This window comes from Gymnoscopelus braueri, assembly GCF_963280865.1.
Source record: "Gymnoscopelus braueri genome assembly, chromosome: 6".
NCBI lineage: Eukaryota > Metazoa > Chordata > Actinopteri > Myctophiformes > Myctophidae > Gymnoscopelus > Gymnoscopelus braueri.
Genome location: NC_137607.1, coordinates 23,455,794 through 23,480,771, shown reverse-complemented (window position 1 = coordinate 23,480,771; position 24,978 = coordinate 23,455,794). Strand labels below are relative to the sequence as shown.

Sequence of the window (24,978 nt, the reverse complement as noted above, 5' to 3'; positions counted from 1 at the left end):
TCATACATGCATGCATTGTTTCCGTATCCGCTCAAGACCCAGACCGGATCTGTGACTGGTGAAGCGAGTTGATCCTGGTCTAATGCGATTGGTCAAAGACATTTGCGCTTCCTGATGGAGCCGCCGTCCAATGAGATGCAGACATCTGTTCTGAGGCGAGAGGAGAGCCAGTGCCAGTGTTGCCATGCCCGCTTATTATAAGCGAATTTGGGCGTGCTTGTAAATACTGGTTGGTTGCGGGTTTCGGTTTTCTTGGGCTATTTGGGCTTGTTTCCTAATGTTGTTTGAACCAGTAGTTCTCAAACATTTTCATGTCAACAAGGACCCCCAAATGAATATGTATTTGTCTGCAGACAGCCCCCCATCTGAAAATATTTTATGTTAGGGAGGGACCCCCATACAAGATTTGTGTTGTTAAAATGTTACCAAAAATCCACTTTTTTCACATTTTCTTCAATATATATTTTTTAAATAGCAGGTCTACAAGCTCACAACGCATCGCATCGTGACGCGTTGTGAGCTTGTAGATCGGCTATTTTCAAATAGCCGACGCATATAGGTTTAAAGTGCTCATGTGTGACCTAATAAGTTGCTTCTTTTTGGCTTGTTTTCCTAGACCCGGTTGCTTATCTCTCTTACACAACCTGGCAACACTGAGAGAGCCAGTGCTCAGCGCAGATCATTCCCACTGACTGTAGCGTTACTGTATGTCTGATAAGGCTGGATTGAAGAAATAGCGCGTATTGCACAGATCAGGGGTCCTTTGGGTTATTATATATGCATTTATTATCATATCTGTGGGAATCTTGTGTCTGAGGGACGAGGCGTTTTAATCGCAATAGAATGACAGCCCTGTCTCTGCTCTTGATGGCCGTATCGGCCGCATCTGTACTCGCCCAGTCTGCTGTATATCTTCGAGATCAATTTGACGATGGAGGTAAGTTAAACTGCATTAGACAACCATGCACGGATTATTTGTTGCTGTCATTTAAATTGCTTCTATTTTTCAGTCATTGCAGTGTTTTAGGCCTACATTCATGCACCTTTCTTGAGTCTGACTGTCAAGCAATTAAAGGAATAGTTCACCCAAAAGAATGACTGACTGACTGACTGATTGATTGATTGAATACTTTATTAACAGTTTGCCAAAAAAAAGCACAGAAAAGTACAGTTTAATGCAAATACAATGCCAAAAGGATTGAACCCAAGAAAGCACTATGGCTTGTTTCCATTGGGGTCAACCCCAAAAAAATACTTATTTTCTATCAATTACACACCCAATGAAACATTGAATTCATGGAGATTTTTTTAGTTTTTGTCGCATTCCTAAGCCAATAATTTGATGACCGACTCCTAGTCTTCTACTGCCCGATGACCCCGGTCATCAAATGAATGCTTCAGGAATCCGACAAAAACGAAGAAAATTCAAGGCTTCATTCATGGGGTGTGTAATTGATAGAAAATAAGTATTTTTGGGGGTGAACTACTCCTTTAAATCCATACGAGCGTGTTTGCCTAGTTATCTATGCACCATTGCTCTTTGGCATGGTAGCGTATAGTTATTGTACTTGGTATGTATTTGGTTGCTTGTCTGCTGGGCTACAGAGTGCATTTATACCATACACATCATCCATCATTTAACCCCGATCAGAACCCTTTCCCCAGGGTGTCTGTCTACTTACTAACCCCGCCTTCCCTTCCCATCCCCCCCTCTCTCTCCCATGGTCATTCATACTGTCTGTCATCATCCCCTAACACCAGCCTGCTAGCCAGGGGTCTTCAACGTTTTTCAGGCCAAGGACCCCCTAGCTGAGAGAGAGATGAAGCAGGGACCCCCCCACTACATATTGTATTCATGTTAAATGTGTGTTTTCCCCCAGACATTTAACCATTTAACCCTCAATACTTTGTAAACTTGACTGTAGGCTCGGTACTTGGTCTGCTCTTTTTTCCCTCCACACCAAACCTCTTTGCCGGGAAATAGCCGATCTACAAGCTCACTGCGAGGCGTTGTGTGCTTGTAGATCTGCTATTTTCGGCTAATGTTCCCCTCAGAATAGGGATTCTAGGGTTCAAGTGGTTAGTGTAGAAAAAAAAGAAGTCCCCTATCACACAAAGATTTGACGGCCCCTCCTGTAGTAACTCTGAGGACCCCCTAGGGGTCCTGGACCCCCTGTTGAAGACCCCTGCTCTAGAATACCTAACACACTGTAGATCGTGAAGGCCAAGTTTCGCCTGACATCATAACAACCTATCTCAGTCTCAGATAGTGCACATGATCTGACTCCCTGCAAGCCCACAAGTTTATGTTTCACCTTTGAAAGGATGCTGTTGGGTCCACTGTCCAGCTAATAATGGTTATTATGTGCAAAATGTTTTAACAGATGCCTGGGATAGTCGCTGGTTGGAATCCAAACACAAGTCAGATTATGGCAAGCTTGTCCTGACTGCAGGGAAGTTCTACGGTGATGCAGAAAAGGATAAAGGTGAGAGTAAAGATTGAAATATCGTTTTTCTATCATCAGCACTTTGTCCCAATACAAGACTGTCATTACACACAGTGACTTATGTATGTGCTGCATGTCTGATGTCTGTGTCGAGGGAGGTCAGTTAGAGCAGTGGTTCTCAACCTTTTCAAGCCGCGACCTTTGGTGAGGTGCTGACCTTCGGTTGTTTAGTGTTAAACACTGTTTTTGGATGTTAATAAGAGCAATAATAATTCTAAACATTTATCCAGTTATTGTTTTATTGACCTTTTTTATTTATTCAGGGAAGACCATTGAGAGCAAGCTCTCTCTTTCAAGGACTCCCTGAGTACAACATGATCACAACATATTAAAAAAATCACACCCAATGTGAAGAGAGTGGTGCTTTTCATGAGTTCATTTCGTTTGTTACTTTTTACAGACTTTGATGACTTCAAAGTATTTTTACTCATTTTAAGTACTTTAAAATGTTTTTACTGATTTTTACGTGTTTTTACTCATTTTAACATCTTTTAAGTATTTTTACTCATTGTAAGTATTTTTACTCATTTTAAGTATTTTTTACTCAGTTTAGGAACTGTAAAATGTCTTTACTAATATTTAAGTATTTTTACTCATTTTAAGTATTTTTACTCATTTTAAGTATTTTTACTCAAAAGTGTGTGTTGTGTGTAAGTGTGTGTGTGCGTGTGTGTGTGTATAATTAGTGTAACTGGTTGCATCTTTGTGTTGCAATCAGCCGCAGCTGTTGAGGCTGTGCTCAAACATACAGAGAGGCCAGGCTCATACGGACGGACGGACGGACACACAGACACACACACACCAGGACAAAGTCACTCCTTGGAGTGGCTAGCACCACTCAAAAAACAACATTTTAAATAAAGTGCAATATAATGAACAACAAAAAAAACATCATAATGCAGATGCATAAGGGCTACACAAAGCAGGTGCCGTCCTTATGTAATGCGTCCTCAAGTAGTACCCTAAATGTCTCTATAGAGACCAATTGATCCAGTTTCAGAGAGTCCTGGAGTTTGTTCCATTTCTTCCATAGAAGATGAAAGCAGCCTTTCCTTGTCCACTGTTCATTCGTGGAGTGATAAGTCTAATTAATGTGTGTCTTTGAGCGTGTTTGATGTCCGGTGTTGCATGTTTGAACGACTAGAAACAAAATTTTAGCAAATATTACCTAATACACAATGTTCTATTCTAGGTCTTCAGACAAGTCAGGATGCCCGCTTCTACTCCGTGTCATCCCGTTTTGATGACTTCAGCAACAAGGGCCAGCCTCTGGTCATCCAGTTCACTGTGAAACATGAACAGAGCATTGACTGTGGCGGTGGATACATCAAACTGTTCCCATCTGACCTCAACCAGGAAGATATGCATGGCGACTCCACCTACAACATCATGTTTGGTTTGTATGGCTTATTTATGTATAGTTCATAATGATGATATGGGTTGCTTTCTGTAGATGTGGCTGTTCTGTTCTGTTTTGTTTGCAAGAAATCACCTGTCCAAGAATGACAGTGGTTAATTTTAACAGTGAAACTTTTAATTTGAACTTTATCTAACTATTTGCTAGTTTATACACTTTATACACACGATTGACTTACAGTGGTTGCTTGTGTGTTTCTCTATTAGGTCCTGACATTTGTGGCCCTGGCACTAAGAAGGTTCATGTGATTTTCAACTACAAAGGCAAGAACCATCTGATTAATAAGGACATCAGATGCAAGGTAAGACTTAAGCCAAACAGTAAACACTCGACCAGTGTTAAACGTGATTTCATTCACGAACCCACACAAAAAACATACTCATTATTAACCCTGCATAAGATTTCTTATGGCATATAAATTGTACACTAGACTAGAGCAAGAGAAAAATGGAAGGCAGCTTAGAAAGGGGGTGGGATGACAAGCAACACGGGTCTGGACATCACAAGAAACTATCAGGAGTTCCACGTTACCTTTACATATTTGTTGTATGGCTAAACATTTTCATCTCCAGACCCCAAATATGGTTTCTCCCTGGGGCCCAAATTTACAAAAACACATTATGAATTATTAATTAACCACTCGGTCTTGTGCAGCCAGACGATCAGAGATCTAAATTTAGTGAATGGGCTAAAACTGGATGGAAACTATTTTCTCTGTCACTAAGATTGTATCATGAAAATGTTTTTTCTATAGACTATGATAATCATCAACAATTAACTGAAATGCACATCAATGGTGCAAGTGCTTCCCTTTAAGTTTTCAATGACTAACTATTTGATTCCCTGTTCACCACTTTAAATTCAATCTCTTGTGTTTTACATCATGCAGGATGATGAGTTCACTCATCTGTACACACTGGTTGTCCTTCCTGACAACACTTATGAGGTGAAGATTGACAATAAGAAGGTCGAGTCTGGCAGTTTGGAGGACGACTGGGACTTCCTGCCTCCTAAGAAAGTTAAAGACCCTGAGGCCAAGAAACCAGAAGACTGGGATGAGAGGGAGAAAGTCCCTGACCCTGATGATAAGAAATCTGAGGTACATTTGTTCTGCCTTTTAGTTTTTTACGAGGCAGAAGTTAAGCCTATTTTGTAAGATATAACGGAAATGTGAAATGTTTGATTGAATGCTTTATTAACGGTTTGCAAAAAGTACTGTTATACAATGATGCTGAAAGGATAACACAAAAAAGCCCTGAGGGCTTGTTTCCATTGTGGTCCTATGTGCTTTATGTTCCACTGAAATGAGAAAATCTTCTGTTAACCCATTCAATCCGGGAACGCATCTGTGTCATTTTAGATTTTAGCTATAACCATTATTTTATACTTTGGCTATTCAAAAATAGCTGATATACAAGCTCATCGTGCGGCACCAAGTGCCGCGCTATGAGCTTGTAGATCTGCTATTTTTGAAAAATCGTGAAAATGTGCATCTTTGAATATATTGATTTTCTTGTAAAGCAAACATTTGTAACTCAAATATTTAACAAATGTTGCTTTTAAAAAATAATATATATATTCAAAGATTTGCACACATTTTCAGGATTTTTCTAAAATAGCAGGTCTAGAAGCTCATAACGCGGCACTCGGTGCCACGCTATGAGCTTGTAGATCTGCTATTTTTGAATAGCCAAAGACATCTAAAATGACAGAGATGCTTTCCCGGATTGAATGGGTTAAACTTTGAAAAATAGCATTTGACTGGATTTAAATGAAGTCTTGTGTTTTCCCACTGTATCTCCTCTACCTGTAGGAATGGGACAAACCTGAGAACATCCCAGACCCTGATGCTAAGAAACCTGATGACTGGGATGAGGAGATGGATGGAGAGTGGGAACCCCCGATGGTCACCAACCCTGACTACAAGGTAAAAGCATTGTCAATGACACATACTGATCCACCTGGTCTGATTAGTGATATAACCCAGTGGTTCTCAACCTGTGGGTCGGGACCCCCAGGGGGATGATTTTGGGGGGGTCCCCAAACTTTTTAATACCTCAAAAAGAAATAAAAGAAAAAGACCATTACTGCATCAAAAGTAATCAACAAACCATACTTTAAAAACTGGTCAACCATTGGCCAAATTGCCAAATACATTTAATACACATTTTGGGGGACCTTGACAAAGTTTGAGAGCCACTGATTATAGCAACATCGTTTATTTTGTTTTTTAACTGATTTAGAAGACATTTGTAGAATCACCAGAAGCAATGATTTGAGTTAAAGTAAAAAAAATATTCAAAGATTTGCACACATTTTCATGATTTTTCAAAAAAATAGCCAACCTATAGAATAATGGTTAAAGTTGTTAAAATCTAAAATGACAGATGCTTTCCCGGTCTTAATGTTAAAGGTTCAATGTCTTGCTCAAGGACACTTGGGACACTAATAACCCAGGGGGAGACCAATCCGGGAATTTTCCGATTCCCATACAGCCAATCTCCCTCCTGAGGCACCCTTTATTATTGGCTCAATATGCCCTAAATTTAATATATTTATCATTGTAGCTAGAAAGGTAAGGATTGGTACAGCCTGATTTATTGGCGATGTTTTGTGATTTTATGATTCCACAATACTAACTACTATTTTTGTGTGCCCTTTTCATAGGGTGAGTGGAACCCCAGAGAGATTGACAACCCTGGCTTTAAGGGCAAGTGGGTCCACCCTGAAATTGACAACCCAGAGTACACAGCTGATTCTGAGATCTACAAATACGACAGCATTGGTGTGATAGGACTTGATCTATGGCAGGTACGACTGCCAGTTGATTATTTGCTTCTCAGAAAACAATATTATATTGATGATTTATTTATTTTGTTTGCCACTACAGTAAGTGTAATGGGTATAGTCTATTTGGCTCTTAGTTATTTTTTGTAGATGTTGATTATATTTAATAATGGACATTTTACCAATTTATTAAATTATTTTGATGATCTTGTCGTCTAAATCTGTCCCCTTTCCTTTTAACATAGGTGAAGTCTGGCACAATTTTTGACAACTTTATGATCACCAATGACCCAAAGTTGGCAGAGGAAGAAGGCCATGACACATGGGGACAAACAAAGGTCAGTCCATCCATAGCTGCCATCGCCACTGAAGGTCGAATTTATTTATTTGTAACATACCTTTACCATTGGCAATCTGGATGTAACGCACCTGAAGCATGCAACAGAATGGGTTTAGCACTGTTGCAGCATGGAGTCAAGTTGAGAAGAAAATCAAAGCAGGAGATTTTAAAGCAAAAGCAAAACAATAATGCAGTTCTCACATTTGAATGCATTTCTCAATTGCATGCTAATACAGAGGAGAAGGTAATTTTGAAATGTTGTTACTGACAGGTGTATGCATCGACAATAATCTACTGAACGGTAGCCTAAGCCCAGCCCACTGTCGCTGTCCATGGTGGTGGCCTGCTGGGCCGTCTCTCTCTCTCTTATTCTGTGTTTCTGTTTGTAATGTATTTGGGTCTCAATGGAACTTTTGCAGGAATAGCAACCATTGCTGGAATGGTCAGAAATCCAACGGGAGCGGGGCTAAGAAAACAGTACTAAGCAGGGCTGTAATAACTAGTACTTAAAGCTGAACTCTGTAATTTTCCTGTTCTACCTTGGAAGTCTCCTGCGCAAGTTCTGAAATTTTACCACTTAGCTAATAGAGCCTGCATGCTTACTCAGGGGAGAAACAGATTTTTTACCTGCAGGCAGTACCGCTCGTAACTAGGTCGTGTCAAACAAGACACAGGATCTAAATGTCTCAATAGAAGAGCAGGGAGACTAGATACAACCACCCCAATTGTATACGTTACTGTATATTGTATTAAGTTTAACATATAATAATATAACATATTAACAAATAACATTTTATTCACAAAGAAGGTTACATATTACAGCTTTAACACTGGAAATGCACTGCTTAATTTCAAAGCTAATTTGGGATGAGTTGTGACTGCTGGTGAAGAAGAGAGTACTTGGAGAGTATTTACATTTAGATTAGAACTTGGACTTGCTTAAAAATGTCTTTGAGAGTAATGTCTTCCTGTGGTCAGGTCATTCATTTGTTTTCATACGCTGTCTTTTCCAGGATCCAGAGAAGAAGATGAAGGATGGCCTGGAGGAGGAAGAGAGAAAGAAGCGTGAGGAAGACGAGAACACCAACAGAAAAGAGGAGACGAATGAGGAAGAGGAAGAGGAGAAGGATGAAGAGGAGGAGGAAGAAGAAGATGATGACGAAGAGCAGGAAGAAGAGGAAGAAGATGACTTGGACTCTAAACTCAAGGATGAGTTATAAACTCCTAACAGGAACTTACTAGGAAATAAAAACAGTTTGTCTGTCTGGCCATGAGCCATTGGAAAAAAGGCTAAAGACTGAGCTGACGGGACTTGGTTGGACATTCCCCTCATGATTGACAGCCTGCAGCGGGGTGGGGAGGGATGGGTCTTTTGTTTTGTTTACAGGATCAGGACAAGGGGTGAAAATCTATTGATTAAAAAAAATAAGTTTGTTTTGCTACGTTTCCATGTGCTGTTATTGTTATTAAGACCATGAGTTTATGAAGAAGGAAGGAAGATGTCATGGAACGTGGAAACTATTAAATTATACCCATACAACTGTTCTGCTGTTAATATGCAACTGAAACAATAACTTGGCATTTGTGATCTGTTCAGTTTAACTTTTATGAAGTTTGTTGTCATCTTTATTGCGTTGAAAGTTGTTTTGGGTTGTGGCCCATTCATGAAAATATTTAGTTTACCTCATTTTTTCCCCATTTTTTTTATACCTCATGTTTTGTGATTAATGTATGCCATGTTCTTATTTTTTTTACCATCATGTCACTCTCTGACTCAAGACAGCGATCTTGGCTTTCCTCAGATGCCATATAGATTTAGGATTGAATGGCTTTATACAAGTTGATGGATTGATTAAGTGTCTGTGGAAATAGGTGATGGTTTATCGAAGACACAATCTGTACATGACGTGATTATCTACTGTTACCCATAAGATGGATATTCAGTATGGTTTTATTTGAGATTGAATCTCTTAGTTTGGTGCTGTATAGTTCCTCAATGCAAATAGTTTTGTGTCTGTATGGCTCATTAATTTTATTTAGGTGCAACACTTGATTATCAGGAAATCTTTTTTGTCCATTCATATGCATCCATCTTCGAATAGTGCTAGTATGTGAAATACATGAATACAATTTCTCTCAAATTACTATCCAACAGGAATACATACCCTTAACCTGTGTGTCCCCAAACACCTGGCCCTTTTGTAAAGATTTTTTTTTATTACTAACGTTAGTGAAGGAAAATTGAGATTGACATTTTGATTATGTTGTGTAAAAAAAGGGGCACTGTTCAATAAATGCAACTAGAAACCACTAGAAATCTGCTGGCATTTTACCTTTCGAGTCCATTATATGGGGTTATTCTTAAAGTAAGAATATTATTATTTTTTGTCTTACATTTTGTAGTCATCCCATTGATTAATTTATTAAATGTAGCTTGCTGTATATTTTTAAATCGAGGGTCAGTAGAATGTGAGTTTTATGAAAGGTAGCTCAAATAAATGAATCTCTCTACACAAAAAGTGGTCCTGTATGACTATGTTCAAAAAAGATTTTGTGTGAGTGTGTGCGTGTGCATGTGTGTGTGTGCGCGTGTGTGCGTGTGTACCCTGAAAAGCACTTGGAAATGTATTATTTAGGGACCCTTCTGGGGGTCCCGACCCCCCAGTTTGGGAACCACTGCCCTAGAGTAATAATGGCTATGATGAGTTATGGACGATGGGTATATTGATTGATTGAATACTTTATTTAGAAGTTTGCAGAAAAAAAGCACATGAAAGTACAGTTTAAATACAACAAGGTCAACTAAATAGCATTGAAAAACCCATGAAAGCCTAATGGCTTGTTTCAAATGGGGTCCCTGTGTACTCAAATCATAGTGACATTAAATGACAGGCAGATATACACTACTATGCAGAACATCATATTAACATTAAAATGAAAAATAAGAAAAACTAAAATATGTACAGTAAAAAGTTCCAGAAGAAAGAAGGTGGGGGGGGTTATATTATGACTTTTACAGGGGCCAGTTTGGAATTGCAGCCACCTGAAGGTACTCTTTTCTGGCAGTTTTAAGAGTAGAGTTTTACTCTCCTTCACTGCTTTTGGTAGGGCATTCCACATTTATGTGTCTGTCACAGCACAGCGCCCCCTATGTGTCTGTCACAGCACAGCGCCCCCTATGTGTCTGTCACAGCACAGCGCCCCCTATGTGTCTGTCACAGCACAGCGCCCCCTATGTGTCTGTCACAGCAGCGTCCCCTATGTGTCTGTCACAGCACAGCGCCCCCTATGTGTCTGTCACAGCACAGCGCCCCCTATGTGTCTGTCACAGCAGCGTCCCCTATGTGTCTGTCACAGCACAGCGCCCCCTATGTGTCTGTCACGGCAGCGTCCCCTATGTGTCTGTCACAGCACAGCGCCCCCTATGTGTCTGTCACAGCAGCGCAGCGGGAGAGAGCAGAGAGCAGTGGGGGGGGAACAGAAACAACACTAACGTTATGGCTGCCACTCTGTCTCTTACTCAGGTAAACTACTGTCTTTTCCAACTCAAATCTAAATATCACAAACGTCTCTCTGTCGTCCTGTCTGCCGCTCGTAAACATCTGAACATGTGTAGTTCATTGGGAAGCGGGGGAATGGCGCAGTTATAGGTGTTTGTCGCTTGTTTTTGGAAGTTGTGTCTGTGCAGTTGTGACTGGGAAAAGTTTGTTGTGTGTAATCTCTTTGGAGACTCTTTCGTCGCGCGACACTGTCGCTCGACATTAAAACGACGTGGTTCCAACTGAAACAAAGTGTCGCAGCACGTCACGTCGTCACTGTTTCAGTTATAGAAACGCTTCGTTTTTTTTTGTCGAGCGACGAAGTCTCTAAATTAGCCGTTATTTAAGGGCGTAGCTAGCTACCTAGCCTGTTAGCTATGAATGCTAGTGTGTGTGTGTGTGTGTGTGTGTGTGTGTGTGTGTGTGTGTGTGTGTGTGTGTGTGTGTACACACAACACAACCATGGTGGGGTAGCTTTTTAGAGTTTCTCTTATCAAACCAATGCCAAAGCCAACGTTTAGAGGCCATGGTGTAATGTATGGTAATGGTACTGCTGCTTCAGCGTATCAAGAGGCTGTTGTGTGCTCTTGTTTACCAGGTCCCCCCATCATGGGGGGACCTGGTAAACAAGAGCACACAAGCCCCATGTGTTGTGTTGTTCTACTGTCTGTCAAACATTGCTTTGCTAAAAGCTAAAGGTAATGCTCATTATTACCACAAATACAACAAATGTTATAATAACAAACACACGTATTACCTTTGCTGTTGCTGATACATCTTCCTACTGCTTTCTTGGCTTGCTTGGTGGGCTAAGTAGTAGACTAGTCCAATGATTATTGGTTTATTAGTAGAATTGCACCGCCTGTCTTCACTCACTCACTGTTGTAAATGTGTTGCTCATGACCTTTGGAAATCAGTCTCAAGAGCTATAAATGTTTGCCTTCTATTAGAATGCGATAGGAACCGCTGGTTACATGTAATCAAAGTTATAGAAAGTCTCATAAGTAATTGAAGCTTGCACTTCAGCTGTCACACAGTGTTGAGTCTGCTGTTTATAAGCTAAATACAGCGGGGAAAATGTTTGGTTTGCACCCACTACAAAAAGCTGTCTCATTTATTTGGAAAGTCTAGTTGCCTGGTTACAACCACAGACCTGCGGTTACCCGGGGCTGACTCAATGTCAGGGTTACACATAGCCTAAATCTAAAGGCTAAGAGAAGAACTGTTGGAGATAAGTGTTTCTATCATTAGATGTCATGGAACGTGTTTCTGTCATTAGCTGTCTGTCACAGAAAGTGTTTCTATCATTAGCTGTCACAGAAAGTCTATGTGTCAAGTTTATGTCATTAGTTGGGCCGCAGTATTGTTGGTTCAACATTCATAAGAATCCCTCGATTATACATTGTGTGAATTCCACTACTCATCCAAGCAGTGAGGCCTACATGAAGACAAATTTATGTGATATTATAGCTAATAAGTAATAGGCTACCCACGAGTCATGCATTCTTCTTGCTGTATACAGTACACAAGGAGAAACTCTAAAGCTCAGTTTATACTTTGTCATACAACCGTATCAGTCACAGAAAAAAAAAATCTGGTGAGTTACACGGTTATTGACACATTTGTGTCTTTCTGTTTCCTATAAAGGATGAGTTTGTAAAATGCACATAACCTGACATTGTTTCAATCGCAACCAGTGGATAGTAGAATATTCTAGAGAAAACCAGACTGGCCTGTCAGCCCGCATACAGAGTAGCATATCTGGCTATCTGCTGCAGTTTGTATAGGCTAGAGAATGATTGAGGGATTTTTCTTTTTTTTCAGTGCAGCGCTATTAAAGTGTCACCAGTACAATGACCACAGTGTTGTGGTCGCCAACAGTTCCAGGCACACAATTGTGTACCACAGACAAAAAGTGGTGTGGGCCAGAGAAAGATAAGTGTCTGTGAATAGTGATCAGGTTATGAATCAGCTATTGACATAACTGCCATGCGACAATACAGGGTGTAGGTTTTGTTTTCCTTATAGTCCTCTCCTTCTGTGTGGCTGCAGAGTTATCTAGATCTTTAACAAGCTGAAATCTAAGAAGATCTTTGGCTGGTTATCTTTGACACTGAAGGCAAGTTTGTGGTTTTTGTAGAGATGGAGATACTTTTTTGTTGAGGATAACCCTTCCATTTACCCATTGATTGAATGGACTTTGCCCAGCTGTTTAATAATACTCATACAGTAGGGTTCTTCCCCTTCTTTTTTTCTTCAAATTTTTGTGAAAGCGCAGCAGAAAAGAGTATTTCTGGTATCTTCTGTGAAGACTGAAATGTTGTTCTCTTCCTGTCCAGCAGTAGACCTTCAGCAAATGAATGAAAGAAGGAAATGGGTAGAAAAAAAGAGGAAATGACATCTCTGTGGAGATACGCCCTGTCCTTGCTCTGTGAGGTGGACGTCAGGAGCCACAGGAAGTGTGGCTTTATAGGAAGTCCAGACTAAGCTATTACATTTTTCTCAGAAATCGGCAGAACCCTTCCACAACTCCAGAATCAGCTGTATAGTGATGTGCAACACACACACACCCATAAGTGGATTAGTCCAGAGAATAATGGTGCTTGCACAATGTTGCCAGGAGACATGACGTAGGAGACGAGTGCCAAGGCACGCATCTATTTTAATAATTTCATAATCATTACTTTAGTTGAGATGCTGTCATGTCTGCTGTGGTTGTTTTGTCCTACCTAGACCTGGTTTTAGGCTGGGCTTTGTGAACTGTAAGATGTTAAAAACTAGTCTGCAGACTTCAATTGTTGTCTTACTGTACAATAGGGTTGCTTGCTGTGTAAGCTCTCATTCCACAGTGAAACAGGCAGCAGTCAATGTATTCATATTCACCTGGAAACCGATGATTGACAGAGCGTAGGTTTAGTCACTGATAGGAGCGTGAAGATGAGAAACAATAATGTGGATAAGCATATTGATTGGAGTCAACATGTTTGCCTGCCTCCATCTGTGAAGGATCAGCCTTGTTTTCTGGCAGCTCGTCTTGGCACAATGGATGACAGGTTTGGCCAGCAGTCAAACAAACACTTGTTGACAGATTCAGCTTATGGACTGGGAGCATTATTTTGGATTTGGTCAAGGTTTATGGTCATTCTGCATTTTTCATTCTCACACCTAGGCCTAAATAAGCCCATACTGTAGGTTTTGATTGCAACACTGCAAGTATTGCAGTGTTGCAATCATTTATAACCTTTTCAAAATGGTGTCTAATGTTGAATTTGTGTGTCTACACCAACAGCTCTCGAGTGGAAATCCCGTCTATGACAAATACTATCGGCAGGTAAGCAAATATGTCCTTTACCATAGAATATTTCAGTTTCTTGTTCATTAACCTCCATTCTGTGTCTATTAGTGATTATAAAGGCTGAATAAACCATGCAGTGAATTTTCCATCACTCAAACATAAGATGGCTGCATAAGATGTAAGGAGACTAGAGAGGTATAATATAGGAAGAAAATCCAATATTCCAGAATATTTACCTCTGTGACCTTGACCCTTGCACTTGTCACTTATTCTACTTTTGCTGAATTAGAATTTAAGACACTACATACAAGTCTGCATAAGATGCTGAGCCAGGTGCTAAAATGCAAAATGTTACTGAAAAAAGTGTGGAATACATGCTTATAAACACACACTACATACTAGCCTTTTTGTTGTTGTAAATATGTTTATTGAAAGTATTTTCAATTAACATTCATGGCATTAACATAATTAGATTTGTTAATTGCACAAACATACACCCACAGCACTCCCACACACTCCCAATCCCACCACCCTAGCTCGACCACCACCCGATTCGATAATGATTCACCTATCAACGATTTGATCGTACAATGCATCTCGGTTTTCTATATTGCTGCACATGGCTACTATTTATTCCGTTAAAGCTGCAATATCCATAACTTATTTTATGGGAACAAAACGTTATTTTGACCAGTCTGCATGATAGAGTATGTTAATCTTCCTATAATCTTCCTATAATTTGAGTAACCTCTGTCTGTCTGTCCGTCCGTCTTGGGTGGGTCGTCGTCTGTGCCCGATCCAGCCGCGACACACACGCTGGCTCTGTGTGTGCGCATGCGTCGCATCTACAGCCCCACAGCGTTACACTGTTGCACACACCACAGCGTTACACTGTTGCACACACAGAACACTCGCCTCCGCGGCCGTGTATGCACGTTGGGGAGGCACGTGTCAAAATTTACATTATTTGTGTTCGCGCGACGGCCGCGTATGTGTGTCGCGCTAAACGTTGCGTGTGTGTGTGTGTTTGCGACGGGACCCGGGGGGTTCCGCGACGGGGGGGTGTGTGGGGGGTTGCCCGTGGGGAGGGGTGACCGCGCTACAGGACGTGCAATAACCCCAAGTTTGCAACTACTTTCTTCTGCGCCCTTCACCGGGTATGGTCTAGTACAATATAATTAACACTACTGCGTTGGAGGTGGTTTCCCTGCTCTTCTGTTGAGAAGTGTAGATCTTGTGGTTGTAACCACTACTGGTTGACAAGAGGTATTGCATGAAGGTAAAAAGCACAATTTAAAGTGAACCCTTTCTGTTATAGCTCAACAGTAGAAATTGCGCTTGCGTGGGGGTGCAGGATTCGAATCCCTGCTAGGACATAAAAGTTACGGATTGCAGCTTTAATATAAAAAGTCAAATACATGTAATGTATTAATTTTTCATTTTGAGAGTGCTTTAAGGTGATGTGAGTATAATCACTAAAAATCACTATATAATGTATTGTTTGCAGTAGTTAATGATAATGATAAATGAATGTTGCACAAAATGCACAATGAAAGTCAAGTATTGGTTCCCTAGATGCAACCAAATTTGATCTACAAGTAAAATACCTGTCCCTTCCCGGCTCAACACAAAAATACTTTTCCTGTGGCCTAACTATGTTCAGTCTTGAGATTCTTTTTTGCTTTAATCCTTGACTTCCACTTCAACAGTATTAATCGTCTACTTAAGAGCGAGGAGAAGGCCGGTTTAGTTCGAACACTGCATACTGTGCATAGCTTTAGCTGTATTAAATCCACTGCAGCTTTGCAGTGAGTGGTAGCAATTTCCTCTCCCTCCTTTCAAAATTAGTCTCTGTGGCCAATGAGAGAGGCTTCTCCATGAATAAATGATGGCTCTCTCTGCCAAACCTGTCAGAAGAGCTAGCAGGGAGCCTCATGAAAGAGGACAAGAGTGTTGCAGTTTGCCTACATACCTAGCAGGGGAAATTGGTACTATTTATTATTACCCCCCCCCCCCCCCCCCCCCCACACACACACACACGCACACACAAAACGCCAATCTCACGATTTGAACTTGTTCTTTAGTTGCTTCTCTGGTATTGATGACATACCTCTGTTTTACAGCTGAGAATGCAGTTACAGCAAGTGATGTGAACATCGATATGTTCCTCTTTTATTAGTTCAGACGACTAAAATAGAAAATATAGATTGAGAACATGAAGCAGAAATGTCTGTGTCAGCACATCTGTATCACTGTCCTTTCGTAAGTGGAATGAGGTGTGTGTGTGTGTGTGTGTGTGTGTGTGCACGTGCACGTGCACGCACGCCTGCATATTTTTGTGTGTATTTCTGCCTGTGTGTATAGGTTGATCCTACTGGCAGTGGGCGGGTGGCAGCAGCTGATGCAGCCTTGTTCCTGAAAAGATCTGGCCTGGCTGACCTGGTTCTGGGAAAGGTAAGCATGAGGCATACAATGGCAAATGTACACTAGATGCACGGCACCTCACAAGTTAACACATTTGCAGTAAACAAAAGACTCATATTATTTGTTGAAATGTTCTCCCTACTACTTGTGATGTTATTGAGATACAAATGCACACACATGTCTTTATTCCTAAAATGTAAAAAGTTAAGTTATGTGTGTCCTTTATAGATCTGGGATTTAGCAGACTCTGACCGGAAAGGGTGCCTAAACAAACAGGTACAAGCAGATCCTGTACTTCATGAACTCATATATTTTTAACATCAAAGATTTTCAGACTTGCGTGTATTTAATTATAATGGTATGCTAGCAGCAATGCAAAGGCTAATGAATACTATTCATTCTATTTCCCTCAGCAATTCTTTATAGCTCTCCGGTTGGTGGCTTGTGCTCAGAATGGCCTGGAAGTGGCGCTCAAGAGCCTCAATGTGGCTGTTCCTCCACCTAAGTTTGTGAGTTCCCTCATCACTGCAACCATAGAGCTATATATTTTCTGGAGAAAGCACTGAAATTCCCCGGCCACTCCTTTTAATGAAGCTTGCTCACCTATAGCGTGTACTCCCCTCCTACTGCCCTCCTTCCGGGTTTGAGCCAATGTGTTTGACAATGTCATGGGCCCGTAATGTGCAAGAGCATGAGTTGAGCTAATTGGTCAAGCCCATTTTGCTTGTAATTTTTTTGGGGCCAAACCTGCAGTACCAGAGTTGGCCACTTGTAAACATTTGCTTCAAAAAGCCCTCCTGGTCCTGGGAACTTGAGTGAAACTAAACTGTAAACACAAGCTCCACTTGCATTTTAATGTGCTTTTTCGCCCCAGTTTAGAGTCTCTTTCAAACACATTTTAGTTTTAGATATTGGGACTGTAAAAGTAAAGTGATCTTTTCTCCATTGTCTTTGTTTTCCTGTGATTAAACAAAAATAAATAAATCATAAGCTAATGATATGTTTTAATGTTTAATTCGGATTGCATTGTCCATGAGTCAACAGCAGAAAATGACTATGTTTGGCTCACTCCCACAGTGAATGCATGTGTAGTTTGAATGCGTTTACTGTGCTGAATTGAATGCCCTTTATCTCCAGCATGACACAAGCAGCCCACAGTTGCAAGGGGTCGTGGCCAGTGACCTTCCCTGGGTTGTCAAGGTGAGACCTTCACAAATGGTCACTGATTCCACATATCATCACAGTATATGACACATGTACTATAGACAGTAATACATACTAGTATCTACCGGAATATTGTGTTATGATTTTATTTGCAAATACTTTAAAATGGCTCTCACATCACAACTAGCTTATTTCTTTATTCTATTAAATATTGTGTTGGTAGTAGTTTTTAATTTGTTTGTATTTGTTTGTCTATATTTTACACCACTTTGCAATTTGTAATCAGTAGTTTTTGGCTATAACTAGCTGCTTTATGAGATGGATACTAGTAGGTTCATAGGTAAATCATTTTTTCCCCCTGCGTATGTTTTTCCCCAGGCTGAAGAGAAGATGAAGTTTGATGCCATCTTTGACAGTCTGTCTCCAGTGGGAGGGATGTTGACAGGAGACAAGGTCAAACCAGTCCTGCTAAACTCCAAGCTACCCGTGGATGTCCTAGGCAGGGTACGATATTCATACCGATGACGGAGGCAAATAAACTCCCAGGACAATTGTACCACAGTAAAGTACCACAGCCAATTTGAAATGAAATGTGTGTTGTTAATTAATCAGTATAACAAAATTCAGTTATGTAAAATAATGCAAAGCCTGCAGAGCTCGTTCAGACAGGCAACTCGAAGCAGGGCCAACTCAGCATTGCATGCTTACAGGGAATTTATGAATTGAGACAGCCTTCATGCTATATATTTTGTATTTATTTTTTATTATTTATTATTTTATTTCTTATTATCCAAGAGTTGTCTGACTGCAACGTTTTTCAGGTAAAGCTTAAAAATGGTCATTCAATCATTTATTCTTCTCAGTATGCCATGTTTATTTTCGTGTGTGTGTGTGTGTGTGTGTGTGTGTGTGTGTGTGTGTGTGTGTGTGTGTGTGTGTGTGTGTGTGTGTGTGTGTGTGTGTGTGTGTGTGTGTGTGTGTGTGTGTGTGTGTGTGTGTGTGTGTGTGTGTGTGTGTGTGTGTGTGTGTGTGTGTGTGTGTGTGTGTTTTCCAGGTGTGGGAGCTGAGTGACCTTGACAGAGATGGAATGCTGGACAGAGATGAGTTTGCTGTGGTAAGCCTTTCAGGCTATAAATTCAACTTCAGATATATCTCAGAATGTATCCATATTGGATACATTAGTAACTTAGCTAGGTTCTTTATACAAAAAATAAATACATAAATCATTATAATTATATATATATTATTTTCATCTACTTTATGCTTCGCTTTTCACTGCATTTCAGCTGTCAAACCCACATTTTTACATTGTGTTGTTTGTGCTCTATGCTTACATGAAAGCTACACTATATGCTTGTTGCATCTGTTAGCAATCTGTTGGCAATTTCCAATGGAAAATGTTTAGTTGAGACTGCAAAAACATAAACACATACGTTGGTGATTGTTTTACCCCTATCCAGGCCATGTATCTGGTGTACAGGGCTTTGGAAGGAGAGCCTGTGCCAATGGCACTCCCGCCTCCCCTGGTCCCCCCCTCCAAGCGGAAAAAACCCTCAGTGCCTCCCGTGATGCCCCTGTTACCCTCACCACCCTCCGTCAAAGACAGTCGCGCCTCTCATGCTGGGTCAAAGACAATGCCCCACCCCCCTAAACCAGCCCCCTCTCCTGCGCCACCTCCAGCTCCTGCTCCAGCTCCTGCTCCTGCTCCTGCTCCCGCTCCAACACCAGCAGCTGCCCCTGTAAGTACCGGTACTATTTTACTCAGATGTCTGTATGAAGGCCTTCCTGAGGTAATGCGTTTGTGATGATGTGATGTATAGTGGAGTCTTTAAAATATTTTTTGAAAGACTCCACGAGAAGAACTGATAATACACGTAAGTACTTGAGATAATTTTAGAGTTCATATGTGTGTTTTATTTAATTTAACATTGTATGTATGTTGGAATGTTTAATAAAGCTCTCTTTACCATCTCTCCCATGTCAAGTGGGTGGTGTCTCCAGGAGACAAAGCCAAGTACGATGAACTGTTCAGCAAAACAGATGGGGACATGGATGGTCTGGTGTCTGGACCGGAGGTCAGAGACATCTTTCTTAAGACTGGCCTGCCCTCTAACACGCTAGCACGCATCTGGTAAGCAGAGATGGCAAATGTTTTCCCCTCAATTGCACTGCCTGCAGTTTAGGCTGAATACCTGCCACTGGCACCTTGACACTTGACTGGCCTTGATACTACCTGCCACTGGCGCCATATCAGTTTTTAGACTTTTTCATTCATGTTCACCACATATCACAACTTTGTTGTCAAGTTACTGCACAATAAATCAAAAATAAAATGCATACAAGTGTCCTGCTGGATTAATTGCAGACATCATATTTGTATCACAAATAATTACATATTGCATGGCCCTCACACCACCTCACGTCATTCTTTCCTTTAACGTTTACCACAGAATATCATATAAATTCCTGTTCTTGTGTCATTTTTTCTGTATGCATATTAAGCTTCTAGCCACGGAGCATGGGGTTCATTATTCACACTATTAACAATAGCCTTTTGCCCGAGGTGTAAATCATTACTATGTTATGTCATGGGTGCGTGTCTGTCTCAGGGAGCTGTGTGACATCGGAGATATAGGGAAGCTGACCAGAGAGCAGTTTGCCCTAGCACTGTACCTCATCAACCAGAGGCTGACCAAAGGTCTGGACCCTCCTCAGACTCTCTCCCCGGAAATGATTCCCCCCTCAGACAGACTGAACATCAAGCAAGTGAGTCACTTACAGAATATTTGTCAATTTAAAGTCTGTTAAATCTACTATTTTTACCTAAAAATCCTTCCCACCCCTGCTAATACAAGTACTAATGACATTGTGATGATAACAAACTAGGAAAGTGTTTCTTTGATCCCGGCTGTCTGATATAGCTCTTTCTCATTGTTTATGTGAACATAATGTGAGGACATCTGCTTTGGAGGTTTTTGTTGTTGATGTTTCTTAGTTCAGATGTTTCTCTTGCGTCAAAGAGGCAGCTGCCTGCTGCTGCTGTGTGTCCTCTGTTATCTCTCCCAAGCTGGCATTATCACCAGCCCTCAATCAATGCTTAATGGAGGATGATGTATTACTTAACCCATTAAAACCGGGAAAGCTATTATATAGAAAATCTTATATATATATTATATAAGATAATTTATATATTTTTAAAGCAAACAAAACATTTCTAATATCTTAGCTTCGGGGGGTCCCTGGAAAAAAATATTTGAGATGGGGGTCCGCAGCCAAAGACATATAATTTTGGGGGTCCTTGACATGAAAAAGTTTGAGCACCACTGATATAGCAACATACGTGAGGATTTAGAAGACATTTTTTGATTCGGCCTCAGGTCTTAATGGGTTACTGTTGGGATTAGTCAATACTCAATAGACAGTTCTTTTGCTGATACAAAGATGTCTATTTATTTGTTTTTAACTAACCTTTTCCTTCCTTGTGGTGTGTCTCTGTGTGTTTGGATTTTTTTTCCCCCTCTAGCTTGCGGCTGTGTATCTCTGTCGCTCTCTGTGTGTCATTCTCTTAAGGTTCAGGTTCACTCTGTGTTTGCACTCCACACATTATTATGCATAGTTCACTTTACATACATGTAGTGACGATGTCTCTCTAATTTCTCGTGAGAGAGCGTGTGCTTACCTTACTGAGTCAAATGCTTCTCAATACTCTGCAGAGGCTGCCTTACCTTGTCCTCTCCTCTTCCCTGGCTAACACAGAAGTCCTTTATTTTCTGCTATTTTATAATTTTCTTGTTATGAGGCTCTCATTTGGCTGGAACACACTTGTCGTTTTCCCTGTGTTGCAGGCTAGTTGACAGTTATAACTAATCAAGAAAATTATAATGAATGAAAATCAAAGTGGTGAAGCTGTATTCAGACAATAGCCCCAGCCCTGACAACAGTATCGTGCCAAAGATGGAGCTGTGTTAGTACTGTGGAGAAAGTGGGGCAAGTAGAGTGGATTCCTCCTAGTCTATTGAGATACACCCAATGTGCCACGCCTGGGTCTTAGTGGGACTTTTGCTTCTTTCAAATACTTGCGTAACTTATTTTGTAAAAAAAAAAAGTGTAAGAGAGATTCCAGTATTTAGAATCTCAGTCTACCCATCCATGTGTTGTAGAACCTATGAAATTACCATATTAAAATAACCGGGGCTCCAGACTGCAACCATTGGCCCACAGATTATTATTTTTACTTTCCAAATGTTCAAGCAAAATGTGTAATTAGTTGCACCAGTGGAATTTGGAAGGGGTGGTATTTTGTCTGCCGTTACAAAAACAACGATGTAAGAATAAGGGTTTGTATGTATAGTAAACAGCAACCTCACAGTGGCACACTGTGTGTTATGCTGAGTGCATAACGCAGTAAACGCACCCACTGAAACAACGCTAGCATTCACCCTCTGTTTCATACCTGTAAACCTGAAATATGACAATAAAGTTGATTCTGATTCATAATGAACTTCAGAATCAGTTTTATTTGTCGCATCACAGTCTTGCAGGTGTAAAATGTTCACTGAAAGTCAAACTCTTTAGTATCTGACTTCTTTTTAATATTTAAACTTTTTTTTTTAACTGGAAAAAGACTGTGAAACTATCTAAAGATAAATGTTGGCAATAGACTTTGGCCATGGCTCTGTTACCATTTTGTTTTATGGTGTAGATAAATTGAACACTGGTTATAATGTCACCAAAGACTGCTATATGATGATATATTGATATAGGTTAATGATCTTCGTATTAGATAATATACTCATCTATTGTGTGTGATAAATAATCATTAGTCATATTATAAATATTGATATAGTACAGGATCCCAAGACAAAATGCGAGCGTGACCAAATGTTTCAGCACGTGAAAGAGTCAGTGGCACCAATTCAGCTGTTAAAACAAGTTAGTCTGGAGCCCTGTTAAGTGAATGAGTATATGAAAGAAGCCCTCCGATCCAGCGCCTCCACTACGGGCCACCTTTACTAGGTCCTATCGGTGTCAGTGACATTACATAGTCTGTTTAATGTTCTTTCCCATCCCTAACCTGTTTCTACATCACCTCAGTAGCTACCTAGTAGATGCCATTTGTAATTTAGTTTAGTACATTTGTTTGTGCTTGGCTGTGAATGTGTTGTCTCCTTCCTTTTGGTGCATCTTCAATTTCTCCGCATCGTACGCTGTAAAATCCTGTGTGTGAATTTAACCCCTAAGGGACAGTTTTTATACTCTTAAAATTATCCCTGGCCAATAAGCCTTAATACATTATAATTGCCCTCCATAACAAAAAATAATAATTAAAAACTTTAAATATTTTATTTATTTTAATATTAGTTCATCTTTCACTCAATAGGGACAACTCCCGTTGCAAGTTGATGATGTCATTTGTCCATGTGTGGTCCAGCCATATGGAATGTAAATGCATGTGCTAATAAAAAGTATTTAAAATATTGCTTTGATGCTCATATTAACTTTAGGAAGTATTAACTCATTCACTGCCAAAAAGTTAAAAACTAAATGTTTTCTTAATTTTTTTTTATTTGCACACAGAACCAGGAGATAGCATGATCCAAAGATTTGCTGCGCCATTAACTTCCTGGTTAACTTATTACTTAAAAAGGCTGTATCTCGGCTCCTGTGTACTTTTTTTTTTTACTATGTATTTTTGGCCGAGACATCAATCATAATGGAGATAAATATTCTGTGACTACTTGAAAAAGGTAAGAAAATCAAAAAATCATTGGCAGTGGATGAGTTGAGTTGGTTTAGTAGCACATGCATTCCATACATTCCATAAGGCTGGACCACACATGGACATATGACATCATCAACTTGCGACAGAAGCGGTCCCTATTGAGTGAAAGACGAGCTATTTCTAAAATAAATAAAATATTTAAGGTGTTTTTATTTCTAATTTAAGTTATAATATAGGGCAATTATAATGTATTAAGGCTTATTAGCCAGGGATCCTTTTTAAGAGTTAAATTAACACACAGGATTTGACAGAGTCATTTTGGGGTCCTTCTCAAAATGAGTTTCTATGTTATCTAATGCGGGTCCAGTTCTATTTAAAGTTCATTCCTATACACAGTACTAGGTTTCATCAGTTGATTGTTGTGTCCATGTATTGTATGTTGTGGTGCTGGGCCTGCGCTAGTGAGCGTCTATCCATGGTTAAGTTGTCCTCTACCTTGCTTGGTCTTCAGAATAATTTGGCCAACCTGGCAGCCGACTTCTCTGCCATCAAGGAACTGGACTCCCTCAGTAACGAGATTGTGGACCTGCAAAGGTGAGCTTCTCTTAAAGAAATGTGTAAAGTCCATTGGAAACGAAGTCTGAGGAATGGGTTTGTACCTCAAAAAGAGAGTACGTGTAGGGCTGCAACTGTTGATTATTTTCTCAGCGATTATTGCATTGATTACTATACACTACTTTTTTTACTATTACTAATTAATTGAATAATCTTGTAGCGTGTTTTAAAATATATTTTCTTAATGTTTTATATATCAACGAATTGATGCAAAGATTTACTAAAGTCTGATTAACCACTTAAGCCCTATTTTATCCTTTGACTTACACGGGTGTTGTACAAACATTGTAAAAATAGCCGATCTACAAGCTCAGAAATGCGCCATATCGCAATGCTTTGTTAGATTGTAGATTGGATATTTTCGCTATTTTCTTTTTATTGTTGAGAGAAAAAGACGATGACATTTCTGTTTCCTCCCCTAAAATTGATGACCACATTGAAGAACGAGAAATTGCATCCATAAAGTATATCTCTCTCACATGTGCACAGCACACAAAGAAACAACTACCACATCTGTGCTTTTTGATTTAGTTAGTAGGATGTGAAAGAGAGCAGATGGCTATAGAGAATGTCTTCAAAGGTTTCATTTTAGCTTCCGTTTTCTCAAAGGTGACAGTGAGCACTGAGCCTTTTGGTGCCCACAACCACAAACAGAACTACACACGCATGCACAACTTATGCCATAGGCAGAGGACAGCTGTTTAATGAGTGGGGGTGGGGGGGTAGTAATAGTGTATAATAAGAGCAGAGTTATTGCGACGGGCAGCAGATCAAGGAGGGAGATGAGCTTGCTAAGATGTTTCATTGTTGTTTCTTCAAATCTCTCCACAAACATGGCACTGCTGATGATGATGATGGGTAAGAACAGATTACCATCGCTGTTGTATTCTGGTTAGTGTGGCTTTACAGGATGAAAATATAGACCTGTCAGAAAGGGGTGACATTTTTTGATGAGACGGTTGACGATGTTGAGCAAATTAGAAGTTTAAGCTGCATTTTGAAACTTTAATTTTATTTATCACCTAACCTGGCGGAGAGTAGTTCTGCGGAGCGCCCCTTTCTAGTTGTAGTAGTTGTTGTTGTTGTTGTTTTGTGACCGCTAGGGGCACTCAATCAGAACTTCCCTTTCTGTCCTGTGACACTTATGGTTTTCTTTTATTTCCAAGCT

General features: G+C 40.2%; 2 protein-coding genes across 4 annotated transcripts in view; both read left to right on the top strand.

The window, feature by feature from the left end:
* The first annotated feature begins 659 nt into the window (after positions 1-659).
* On the top strand, positions 660-9,564 carry LOC308087477 (calreticulin-like). The gene is made up of 9 exons (XM_080431366.1): positions 660-937; positions 2,385-2,486; positions 3,700-3,903; positions 4,131-4,225; positions 4,814-5,023; positions 5,738-5,851; positions 6,592-6,735; positions 6,957-7,049; positions 8,065-9,564. The coding sequence occupies exons 1-9, from the start codon at positions 844-846 to the stop codon at positions 8,269-8,271; spliced, it is 1,263 nt and encodes a 420-aa protein (XP_080287492.1). The 5' UTR covers positions 660-843; the 3' UTR covers positions 8,272-9,564.
* A 931-nt stretch (positions 9,565-10,495) lies between these two features.
* Positions 10,496-24,978, top strand: part of eps15 (epidermal growth factor receptor pathway substrate 15) — a 30,783-nt gene continuing 16,300 nt past the window's right edge. For all 3 annotated transcript variants that reach the window (XM_080430770.1, XM_080430769.1, XM_080430768.1), the window contains exons 1-12: positions 10,496-10,575; positions 13,880-13,921; positions 16,250-16,339; positions 16,538-16,585; positions 16,723-16,818; positions 17,447-17,509; positions 17,852-17,977; positions 18,528-18,587; positions 18,934-19,212; positions 19,459-19,604; positions 20,083-20,239; positions 23,707-23,789. In XM_080430770.1, coding sequence (XP_080286896.1) covers positions 10,549-10,575; positions 13,880-13,921; positions 16,250-16,339; positions 16,538-16,585; positions 16,723-16,818; positions 17,447-17,509; positions 17,852-17,977; positions 18,528-18,587; positions 18,934-19,212; positions 19,459-19,604; positions 20,083-20,239; positions 23,707-23,789 — 1,217 coding nt within the window. In that variant the 5' untranslated portion in view covers positions 10,496-10,548. The remainder of the gene's footprint in view (positions 10,576-13,879; positions 13,922-16,249; positions 16,340-16,537; positions 16,586-16,722; positions 16,819-17,446; positions 17,510-17,851; positions 17,978-18,527; positions 18,588-18,933; positions 19,213-19,458; positions 19,605-20,082; positions 20,240-23,706; positions 23,790-24,978) is intronic.

Coding starts and splice junctions, on each gene's coding strand:
- LOC308087477 (XM_080431366.1), top strand. CDS start 844: ATGACAGCCCTGTCTCTGCTCTTGATGGCCGTATCGGCCGCATCTGTA. Junction 3,904..4,130: donor CACCTACAACATCATGTTTG/GTTTGTATGGCT, acceptor TTTCTCTATTAG/GTCCTGACATTTGTGGCCCT. Junction 7,050..8,064: donor ACACATGGGGACAAACAAAG/GTCAGTCCATCC, acceptor TGTCTTTTCCAG/GATCCAGAGAAGAAGATGAA.